General features: G+C 50.2%; 1 protein-coding gene across 1 annotated transcript; it reads right to left on the reverse strand.

Annotated features, from left to right (window-relative positions):
* Nucleotides 1-30: 30 nt before the first annotated feature.
* Nucleotides 31-9,519, reverse strand: TRIM25 (tripartite motif containing 25). The gene is made up of 9 exons (XM_058817101.1): nt 8,878-9,519; nt 7,705-7,800; nt 7,052-7,285; nt 6,422-6,578; nt 5,854-5,931; nt 5,378-5,446; nt 4,730-4,756; nt 4,312-4,407; nt 31-3,653 (listed from the first exon to the last, which is right to left on the reverse strand). Exons 1-9 carry the CDS (start codon nt 9,496-9,498, stop codon nt 3,121-3,123), a joined length of 1,911 nt encoding a protein of 636 aa, XP_058673084.1. The 5' UTR covers nt 9,499-9,519; the 3' UTR covers nt 31-3,120.
* Between the last annotated feature and the right edge of the window lie 1,623 nt (nt 9,520-11,142).

Genomic DNA, 11,142 nt, shown 5'->3' on the forward strand with positions numbered 1-11,142 from the left:
CCAGCTCCCACAGCCCCGTGAGTGATGCCCTCAAGAGCCTTTGTTGTCTTCACTTCTGCCTCCCTCCCTGCTTCCGCCCTGAGCAGAGAACAAAACATTCAGAGTTAGGGTTCACTGTGAGTTTTTATTGAATTCAAGCCGCCAGCCAGCCCTGGAGTGGGCACAGGGACCAGGTGGCACAAAATCCACGGAGGGGGCCCTGCCTGTGTGTGGCTGGCACAGCTACAAACAATAACTCACCTTATACAGACTGAAGTACAGGGCTGATATATCAGTACAATCAACAGGTTTATAACTGCATATCTTTTTCTAAATACACTGTTTTACTGGTGTCTTTAATTGAAGAAAAGATTAAACTTTCATTTATTTTCATTCAGCAACTGGTTTTTTATTTACTCTAATTTGTATATTGAAATGCAAATCAATGCACATTCTCATGGTGTTAACACCAGAATTAGTTCTTTTTCTAGACTAAGTTGCTTTCATTTTAATACTAAAAAGAGAATTAAAATTTAAATATATGCTTCTATATATGCCTTGTTTAAAACCAGTGCAGCTCTTACAGGTAGTGCCCGAGTAAAACCACTTCAGTTGTGTTGGAAAGGCTTTAAAATGGTCATTTATCATGCAGTGACTAGTTTTGCTCCTCAACACACTAATATTTATTACTAGTTATTAAAGTTATATCACACTAATATTCCAAAATATGCAAGAGACCTGAAGCTAACCAAAAGATTTCTCAGATGCCCAGAGATTGGTCCCAGTAATGCCAAGGTCCCCAATTCCATCCCCACATGGATCATTCACTCCAGAGCTGGACTCAGGGATCCTTGTGAATCCCTTCCAACTCAGAACATTCTGTGATTCTGTGAATTCCAAATTAACAGAACTTCACTCTATGACTTCTACTCATTGATAGCACAAAAGAAAGAGAACAGAGGATCAGGGGCCCAGTGAAGGTTTGTTTCACTCCTGGTCATGCAGGACCCTCATGTGTTCCACATGCTCGGTCCTACACCAGCGTCCCATGCCAAGGATCCCACTCTGTCCAACGAGGCAGAACAGAAGCTGCTGCTCTTTGCTTTGTCTGGGTGTCCCTCCAGACATGGCCACAGGCTCAGGCCAGCACTGACACCTCTGTAAAGCCAAGCAGCAGGGAACAGAGGATGGGGACTTTCTCCACTGCACAGACTGCTGGAGCCGTGTTTGCCCACAGCCAAGGGGGCAGAACTCCCTCAGCACCTGCTGGGTGCATCTGCAGCTCTGTGCACAGCCCAGGAGCAAAAGGATTTCTCAGAGGGAGCTGCTGTCATCTTTCACTGCTGAAAAACTGGAAGGGCAGAAAACCCAGTCTGTCACCCATTCCTGGCTCCCAGCAGGACACAGCCTCCTTCTGCACCTTTTGCAGCATTCTGCTCAGGCCGGGAGTTTCAGTGCTGACTGTGCTTTGGAAAGGGGAGACCCTTCAGAGGGCAGAACTGCTCCAAAGACAGCCATGGCACTTTCAGATCCACCATTCCATATCCTATCCTGACCAAAAAACTGGAAGAAATGAGACTTGTGCTATCCTTGACAAAGTACTAAGAGCTTACAAACCAAGTAAAAATAGACACCAAGCCTGAATTCCTGAAAGCCTCTCTCCAAAGCACTTTGGCTAATGTAGAGTGTAGTCACAGAGGCTCTTTTAAGCCTTCTAACAATTCCCTGCCAAACTGCCAGCAGTGGCTTTGTGTTCTATTTCACCAAGTCCTGTAAGGGCAGCTTTAGAAATCCAAGTCCAGGAAGGCTCTCGTGTGAGCTTCCCATGGGCTACAAGAAATAAAAGTTGGCACAAAAGTCCAGAGGCACCAACAAGGTACAGGCCCTATGAGATCCAAACACCTTGATTGCCTACAGACTGTTTTAAAGTTGTAAGGAAGAAGTACAGATTTCTCTGTACCTGGTGAGAACTTCTGAAGACATACCACAACCCAAAGAACACCAGGAGAATTAAAAACCCATCCCAGGAAGAATGGATGTATATTCTCCTTTGTTCTAATTCCCTTTATGTCAAAAGACTCACCCTGTCTGCCCACAGCTTCATGCAGAGAGGAACCAGCAGAGAGGAACCAGCATTTTCCAAGTATTGCACTCTGTCTTGAGACTCCTCAAACTGGAGTCCCAGAAATATGCAAGAAATCCAGTTTCTACCACCTGAACAACAAAAGATACACCAGCAGAGAATATCCCACCTCACAAAGAGGAAAAGCTTTATGACAGGAGACCCTGCTTTAAGCTAAAGATATCCAGCAGAGAATATCCCAGCTCATAAAGAGGAAAACCATTAGAGCAGGAGAGCCTGAGAGCAGGAATGCATCCCCTGAACTCCTCAGCACACACACAAACCCAGCACTGAAGAGCCTTCAGTGAAGACGTGAAGCATGTTCTGGGTCAGATGACACAGAATGCTTCATCCCACAACTTCACCACAGGATGCACACCACTGCTCTGCAGAATGTCTTCCTGACAACTCTCTGCTGAATTCCCAGTGTCTGGGGTGATGTCATTTGTTGCCTGGTGATTCTAATACCATTTATTTCCCATCAATTCTAGAAGTCTCTGCAGTTCCACTCTGATGAGATTTGTCATAGTGGCTTTTTTAACTTAAAGCCTGAACTTAGGGATTTCAACAGCTCTTTCTGTAGCATCTGGTGAGGTCCTACACTGACAACACCTGTATGGACAACAGTCTGTGCACAAAAGGCAACAGTGAGACCTCCCTCAAAGCTTGAAAGAATTCTTCCTGTTTCTTTCTCAAAGGGGCCATTGTTACCCATGAACACATTATTGCTGTTGCTCCTTTACAGGAAACCACAGAAGCCACCGGCGCCACTGAAGACATTTAACAAGGATTTGCATCATAACTTTGATTTCAGGGCAATCAAGACCTTTGCAAACCCTTGTAGTTTGTACCATCACCAACATTTTGCTAAATCACTATCTAAAGGCTTTAGCAATTCAGACCAAAGAACTGGCAGATTTTCTAAACTGCTTAAAGGAGATGATAATTTCTGCATCAAACAATCAATCTTTGAAACAGATTATCTGTGCTGTAAATGAACTAATCTGAGATACCAGGCCTCACTCTTTCATGTGACAGAGAGAGAGAACAGCATCACTGGAGAACAGCCAGAAGGCTGGGTACAGGGCTTCAGTGAACTGGGCCTTGAATTTATAGATCAGGCTATTCTTCTCCCCCACGGCCATGAAAATGAGGAAGCCGCCATCGCAGTGGAGCAGCACCCCGATCTTGGTGGCCTTTGTGTTGGGCAGGCACTTCTCCACGTCGTTGTGCCAGGAGGAGAGCCTGGAGTTGAGCCACTCGATGCACCAGGAGCGGCAGTTCCTGCCCAGGCGGCTCTGGGGGCCCTGGCGCTCCATGCTGCCGTAGCACACGCCCAGCCCGCAGAAGCTGCTGGGCTGCAGCTCCACCTCCCAGTAGTGGATTCCCCTCTTGAAGCACTGGAAGCCCAGCACCTGGCGGTAGTCGGTGAAGCGCTGAGGGTGCTGCCTGTGCCCTGAGAAGGTGTCTGAGATGGACATCCTGGTGTAGTTGTCAGCCAGAACCACCGTGTTGTGGGCCGTGTTGTAATCCAGGGTGATGTTGGCAGCGTCTGCAATGACAAGAGTCACTCGGAGGGGCTGAAGAACAAAGCATTTCTGTTTGTCCTGTCCCACCTCTGCACTTGCTGCCTGTTTATCTGCCAGCTCGGCTCTCCTCCCCAGTGCAGCCAGCTCTTAGGCCACAGTACAAGCTGCTGGGTTCAGCTGCAGCTCTATGTCACACAACAGCCAAAAGGAGGGAGAGTTTTCCTCCTTCCTGCAGCCTCACAGGATCCCTTCATCACCCAAACACCCCAACAGAAGGCAATAGCTGATCTGGCAGCAAAAGGTATGCCATGTTGTATAGCATCTTAACAAGCCATCACAGGCTCACATTAAAGCCTGCATTTCATTTTAAAACAATCCAGGGCCTTACAGTGTGTTTCTAGGCTACCCTAATGCTGTCTTTTTTGGGGAAACCAAAATCCTTACTTAAAAAACTTCATTTATCCTCATAAAGATTCACAGATGCTGTAGATTAATTTGATTCATCCAGCAAAAAGAACCACTTAGAAACCTCCTGCCTCCCTTTTTCTCCAGAAATTTCCTTCATTTGTAACAACCTATTAAGCTAACAAAACCCCCTCAGATGTCACTACAGAGGACACATAGCTCCAGTGCAACAAGAGCAAGGTCCATCTTTAAGGAGTGCAATGCTGGGTGTCTTACACTGCAGGAGCTCCTCTCTGGGTTTCTTCAGGAAGCTGTCTATCAGCTCTTTGGCAGCAGCAGCAGCAGCTGGGGCACTTGGTGTGGCAGGTAGCGCTGTGTCAACAGAAGAACAGAGAGTTTGGCCAGCTGGGAAGAGACCTCACATGTTTAACACCCCATCAGACACGCTCAGGCTGGAGCTGATCTGGTTTAGCCTCCTGCTCCATGCAGGGTTATGTTCAATATTAGCTCAGGCTGTTCACTGTCAAGTTTTGGAACTCCCACTCTCTGCACAGCTTCTCTCAGTGTTTGATTGCTCCCACAGTGGCCAGCAAGAGCTGAACTTTTGTTCAGTACACCAACACCAAAGACCATCTTATCATTTTAAGAGCAGTCAATGAAAATTAGAATACACATGATGAAAGTTTGGACTCACCAACTTTAGCAGCTTTCTTTTTCTCTTCTGAAGGGGGGGAAAGAAAAAAATAAAAAGAAAAAAATAAACTGTGAGTTCTACTGGGAGGCAAAAGCCACTGGTAAGACTGTGTCAGCTGTAATCCCATCACCAGCCCAGCAGGCTGAAGCCATGTACAAATACCCTCACACTGGAAAGCTGCACATCAAGCACAACCTTCCATTTGCTTCCTATTGCACAGGGTCATAAGCCTGGAAGGAGCTTGGTCTCCCCTCAGGAGCAGTGTGTCCAGGCACGTGGAGTGCTCCTGTTCCTGTGAGGAACACTGACTATTCCTTTCCTCTTTACAGCAGAGCTCTCAGTGCAGCAACAGGAGCTGCAGCTCCATTGCAGTCCTGCTTCCCCAGCACACCCCTGACTGCCCCACAGCCAGCACTTGGACCTTGTGCCAAGAGCTCCCTGGAAGTAACAGAAGCTGCTTCTTAACACATTCACTTCAAAAAGAAAACATGGAAGATCAGCCAAACAGGCTACAGTGCCCATTAATTCTGATATCTCGACAAAACAGAACTGAAAAGCCCCAGTAAAACCTGGCACAAAAACCATCACCCCAGCCCTAGACTGGAGGCAGCAAAATGTTTGAGTAAGGCTCCTTTAATCCCCACTTACTGGTGGTATCTGTCTCCCCCTGTGAAGGGACTTGAGCCTGGGGAACAGTCTTCTCTTTGCGGGTCTGGTCTGTGAGGGAGGAAGAAGAAAACCAGAACATGAACAGATCCTAAGCAGAACTCAATACATACAAATCTGTCAAAACCAAAAGGTGTTTGGCACAAACTTAAAAAACCTGCACCAACAAGAGGGTGGGGAGGCTCTGCTTTGCTTTACAGCCCACTCTGACACCACTAGAGGCTGATGCAGCCTTGTCCCTGTGCAGCTCACAAGGCATGCATCCCCAAACACCCAGAGCACCCTCCCTTCCCTGTGCCAAGGTGCAGCTCATCACTGCATCACCACCACAGCAAAGAGCCCTTTTTTTGTCAGGTCACTACAGGGGAACTGACTCAGCTCTTATTTAACAGTAAATAAGAGTTGGGACAGGATAGCTGGGACATAGCTGGGACAAGATGGTGTTCTGTTGTACTTACATGGTCCGGGAGGCTTCTTTCCAACAGTGGCTTTGTTTGGATGAGCTATTGGAAGGACCTGAATTTTCACAGGTTTGGCTGCAATGGTGATAATTTACATTATGGTTTGTATGGTCAGGAACAGACATGCATTAGTGAGGACATTTTTCCATCTTATCCATCTTTCCTGCCTTTTGGCAGGTGGAGTCCTACCACTCTAAAGCCTTTCCAATCTCCTCAAATCCACATCCTAACCACATCCAGCCCTGCTACATAGTTACACCATAAATTACTCCAAGGAAGAAAGGCTGAGCTGTGCCAGAAGGGTGTAATATCATGATACTCATCAGCTTATCCAAGTATAGATAACAGTGAAGAAACACTGGCACATTTTGTCTCCCAATTTAGCCCAGACTGTAATGTTTTTGTGTGGAAATGGAGCACTGCAGAGATTGGAAGACACAATTTACATTAACCAACTGTATTTGTTATACTTTTTAAAAAATTGTATTTCGATTGGAGAGGAAAGATCCCTCATTTCAGCTCAAAGCAAAAGTAGAAAATGCCAGTTTCCCCAGTGACACAGTACCTTCTTCTTTTTTCTCCCGACTCTGAATTACTGAAAGTTTCACTATGTCTTTGAGGGTAATGGCAGACTGGTAAGTGGAATGCACAACATTTTGGTCCATTTCAACTACAGGAACAAAAGCCTCTTTTGTTGATGTTCGTTGCAATGCTGTTGCTCTCTGAAATGACAAATGAGACCACCTTGTGTAGCACACAGAGAAAAATACAACCAACTCACTTTAGATGGGATGCAGTTTGTGCATTCATCTCAAATTCAAGGGAACAAAGGCCACAGTCAGACACAGCTCATGGCAAAATTCCAGCAGCAGCTCAGACACCTCAATTCCCACAGGTAGCCAGTGACCAGCCAGGTCCCAGCACAGAGCAGCCACACCTCACACAGGTGACTCCTGCCCAGTGACCCCTGTGCCTGTGGCAGAGGCTGTGGCTGAGCTGGGACAGTCACCAGACACCCTTCAGCATTCCTTCACTGATATTTGTGTGCTTTTCAGGACATCCTTTGATAGCAGGTTCTTGCACACCACTGCATTTCCATTTGACTGGAAGTCTCTGGAAAGCAGGACCATAGCAGCTTTTTGTCATTCAGCATTCTAGAATGAAGAACTGGATTCACACTTAAATGACACATTACCTTCAAAAAGAGGATGTCATCACTTTCAGTCAGTGCCATCTCAATCTGATCTTTGAGAGACTGAATTTCATTCTTCTTATTTCCCAGAACACCGTAAATATAATCAAACTTATTCCAAACTCTCTTTTCTTCCTCTGTAATTGCTTTCATGATCTCATTTTCTCTTTCTTCAATTACAGCTTTAACTTCTGAAAACTCCTTTCTGATCAATTCCTTCTTTCTTGAAGCTGTCTCCTGGGGCAGACAAGAGCAGATAGGCACTGATTTCAAAAGAACAGTTTATAAAGAAAATACTCTAAAGTGCTACTGAATGAAAGCCTCTAAGAAACGTGGGCTTCTCTTCCTTGAAACAAGCAAGAGAAGAGCTGTCGATTTCTATGTGGTTTGGAAAGAAAATTCCTTCACCCACAAGGAATGGAGCCCATTCTCAGTGTCACCCTCACGTGAGGGTGTAAAGCCTTGCACAGTGCTGGGCTCACTCCCATCTCCCACAGAGCCAAAACTCCTCTTTTCTGTTCCCTCCCAGTGACACCTTCTCCTGCCAATGCAGCCTCAGCACCACAGCCCTTGCCACAAGGGTACAATCACCAGCACCATGCAGTGGCAGCGGGTGCCAGGCAAGCTGAGAGCACTCTGAGCAGCTCCCCACTTACAGCAGATTGGTTCTGTTTTGTTTTCACCGTGCTCATTGCCCGGGCAGTTCTTTCACTCTGGTTATGGAGCTCCGCAAGTTTTTTCTTCAGCAGCGACTGCAACAGGAGAGGCCAGAAAGCATTTCAGAGAGGCAGCTGTCATGTCTGCTCTCAGTTTTAAATACTCTTGTAAGCATTTATTACTCTCAGCTTAAAACCTGCCTTCCCTTGAGCCTCAGGGGGTGTAAAAGTACCATCCTGTACATTGTGGCACCTACACCCTCCTCACCTCTCCCAATGCCATTGCTGACACTCCCTTCACAAAGGACCCACTGCTTTCATCAGCACAGCAGTTCCCATGCTAAGAATAAATGTTACATTAGCTCTCAGGTTGCACTTCCAGCGCTAAGCTGATGCTACTGTTCACCCCACTCCTTTTGAGAAAGTTCTCCCTCAGATGAGATTTACCTGCTCCTTTAGTTCAAGATTCTGCTAAGCTCAATCAGGGCCAACTTCTGCAGCTAAGCTGCGTACACACCCACCGAACAGATGGGAGTTTGACCACCTAAACCTGTTCAGCACACTTTACTCATCCACACTGATTTTCAACTGTGCTGGAAAATATAAAGGCCAGGTTTCCTTCCCTTCTACTCCGTGAGCCTCCTTCTGTCTTTCATCTACACACTTGAGATCCAGGATACCTTTATAATTCTTCTTAAGAACATCTGCAGCGGGCTGTCGGCCCCTCAGGCAGTGCCAAGCCCTGGCAGGGAGCAGAGCAGCCGAGGAGGCTCAGAGCTCTGGGTGACGCCACGGAATTTGGGAGGCTCAGAGCTCTGGGTGACGCCACGGAATTTGGGAGGCTCAGTGCTCTGGGTGACGCCACGGAATTTGGGAGGCCTCACTGCTGAGCCCAGCCCAGGACAGCCCAGCCCCGTCAATCCCCTGACAGCGCCTTCCCAGACCCCCGCTCTTGAGCAACATCTTGGAGAGACGAGGAAAACACGAGGAATGGCTCTGCGGACGTGCCTGAGCGCTGTTGGAGGGCAGATAAGAGCTCACCAATGCCAGACACGAGATTTACAATCGGCTTGTTCCGGCCTCCTCCCCGCACTCCAGAGCGGCTCCGCCGGCACCCAGGGAGCCCTTGGGAGGGGGTTCCACCGGCCACCCCCGCCCAGCCCGGCCGCTCACCTGGGCAGAGGCTTTTGCCTGCTCCAAGGGGCTGGTGGGGCACAGCTTGTGCCCGAGCAGGCAGAGGGAGCAGATGCAGACGCCGTGCTTGCCGCAGAAGAACTCGAAGAGCCGGTTGTGCTGGGGGCACTTGCGCTGCTGCAGGTCGCGCACGGTGGGGCAGAGCTGGTGGTCGCGGAAGGCGGGGCTGTCGCGGTGCGGCCGCAGGTGCTCGGCGCAGAAGGACGCGGTGCACGTCAGGCAGGTCTGCACGGCCGCCGCCTCCCGGCAGCTGTCGCAGAGCACGGGGGGCTCCGCGGCCCAGCACCCCCCCACCTCCCCATCCCCATCCCCATTCTCCTCCTCTTCCTCGCCCTTGGCCCCGGAGCGGCCCTGGAGCTGCTCCACCACCCGGCACAGCACCGTGTTCTTCTGCAGCTGCGGGCGGCCCGCGAAGGTGGCCCGGCACTGCGGGCAGCTGAAGCCCCCCGAGAGCCCGGCCCAGGTGAGCTCCAGGCAGGAGGCGCAGAAGTTGTGCCCGCAGGGCACCGTCACGGGGCTGCTGAAGATGCAGAGGCAGATGGAGCAGGTGAGCTCCTCCTCCAGCCCCGACAGGCCCGGCTCCGACTCCAGCGCCGCCATCGCCCCGTCCGCAGCTGCCCCAAAAACTCGAAACTAACCTGGCCTCGGAGAAACGAAACTATGGCTGGGGCTTTCCGGAAAATTACGTGTCCGATCCCCGCCCCGACGGGAGGGGCGGCAGCCGGGGGACGAACCCTGAAGCGCCCGCCCATGAGGGAGCCGGGCAGCCCTGGGATGGGGGGCTCTGCCCTGAGGAACGGGACCCTCGGTGTGGGAACGGGACCTCGGGGCAGGGACGGGACCCTGTGGCGGGAACGGGCGGACCGGGCAGCCCCGGGATGCGGGGGGCTCTGCCCTGCGGAACGGGACCCTCGGTGTGGGGACGGGACCCGCGGGGCTGCGGGCGAGCCGGGCCGGGGGCTCCGAGCCGGGGTCGGGGCAGCGTCACCCGCCGGTGCCCGGAGCGCTCGGGGTCGGTGCCGCCCGCCCTGCCCGCCCTGCTCCGGCCGGGCCCGGCCCGAGGGAACCCGGCACAGCCCAGGGTGTCCGGCCGGGGCTCAGGCAGGGTGTGAACCCCAAATCCCCCCCAGCACCGCCCCAGCTGCTCCGAGCCGAGGGTAACCTGGATGCTGGAGATCCTACGGACTCATATGTTTGGGTTGGAAAGGACTTTAAAAATAACCTGTTTGCAACAGCTGATGTCAGTGCAATGTTTTTAAAGCACACCGGTTACTGCTTTGTGATTGTGGAAACCATTTTAACAGAAGATGCTTCCTCAAATTTCTTTTTCTCAGTCTAACTGTTCAATAATCCCGTTTCTAACAGGAACATTGATGCTGAATAGCAACACGGCAAGTGCTCCTGTCTTAACTAGCTTGACTGCAAATCGTTCCACTGATCTCTTCCTCTTCTGCCCTGTCTGCTGGGGTCCCAGGGACTTCCTTGGCGCCCTCTGTATTCCTCCACCCATGCTGGCAGCAGGGATAAAAGGAGCAGCCTGGCACCAAGTCTGTCATCCCGCATTAATTTAAACAGAACCTGATAGACTGCAGCAGAAGGAGCTGTGTGCTCTCAACTTACCCAGTGGGCAAAGAACACTTTGTATGGAGAACTGCTGAGGTTCCCTTTAAAGTAATTTAAAAGTATTAGCAGGCAGTCTTGTTGGTGTTAGTCCTTGGGGACTTCCAAGAAGGTTCAGGAGTTACACAGAATCACAGAATGAACTTGGTTGAACTTTCAGTGAAGATTTTCTTTCTAACATGGAACCAAAACTTGCCTTAGCACAGTTCAGGATTGTGTCCTCTCATTCTGTCAGTGCTGCCTGGAAGCCCAACCCCACCTGGCCACAGGCACCTTTCAGGGGGTTGTGGAGAGTGATAAGATCTCCCCTGAGTCTCCTTTTCTCCAGGCTGAACACCCCCAGCTCCCTCAGTGCTTCCTCACAGGGTTTGTGCTCCCAGCCTCACTGCCCTCCTCTGGAAGTGTTTGAGCATCTCAACATCCTCCCCAAACTGAGGGGCCAGGACTGGACACAGCACTCAAGGTGTGCCCTCACCAGTGCCGAGTACAGGGGAAGGGAAAAATTACTTCCCTTTTCCTGCTGGCCACTGTTCCTGATCCAGGCCAGGGGCTGTTGGCCTTTTTGTCCATCTGGGCACACTGCTGGCTCATGTTCATGCTCACTGTATAAAGCACTCAAAGGAA

The sequence above is a fragment of the Ammospiza caudacuta genome, chromosome 19, assembly GCF_027887145.1.
Source record: "Ammospiza caudacuta isolate bAmmCau1 chromosome 19, bAmmCau1.pri, whole genome shotgun sequence".
Classification (NCBI taxonomy): Eukaryota; Metazoa; Chordata; class Aves; order Passeriformes; family Passerellidae; genus Ammospiza; species Ammospiza caudacuta.

Bases quoted from the DNA above. Each gene is read 5' to 3' on its own strand.
- TRIM25 (XM_058817101.1), bottom strand. From the start codon at position 9,498: ATGGCGGCGCTGGAGTCGGAGCCGGGCCTGTCGGGGCTGGAGGAGGAG. The intron at 5,447-5,853 runs GTAAGTACAACA...CCTCCCTCACAG, and splicing joins AAAGAAGCCTCCCGGACCAT to ACCAGACCCGCAAAGAGAAG. The intron at 4,408-4,729 runs GTGAGTCCAAAC...CTGTTGACACAG, and splicing joins AAAGAAAGCTGCTAAAGTTG to CGCTACCTGCCACACCAAGT.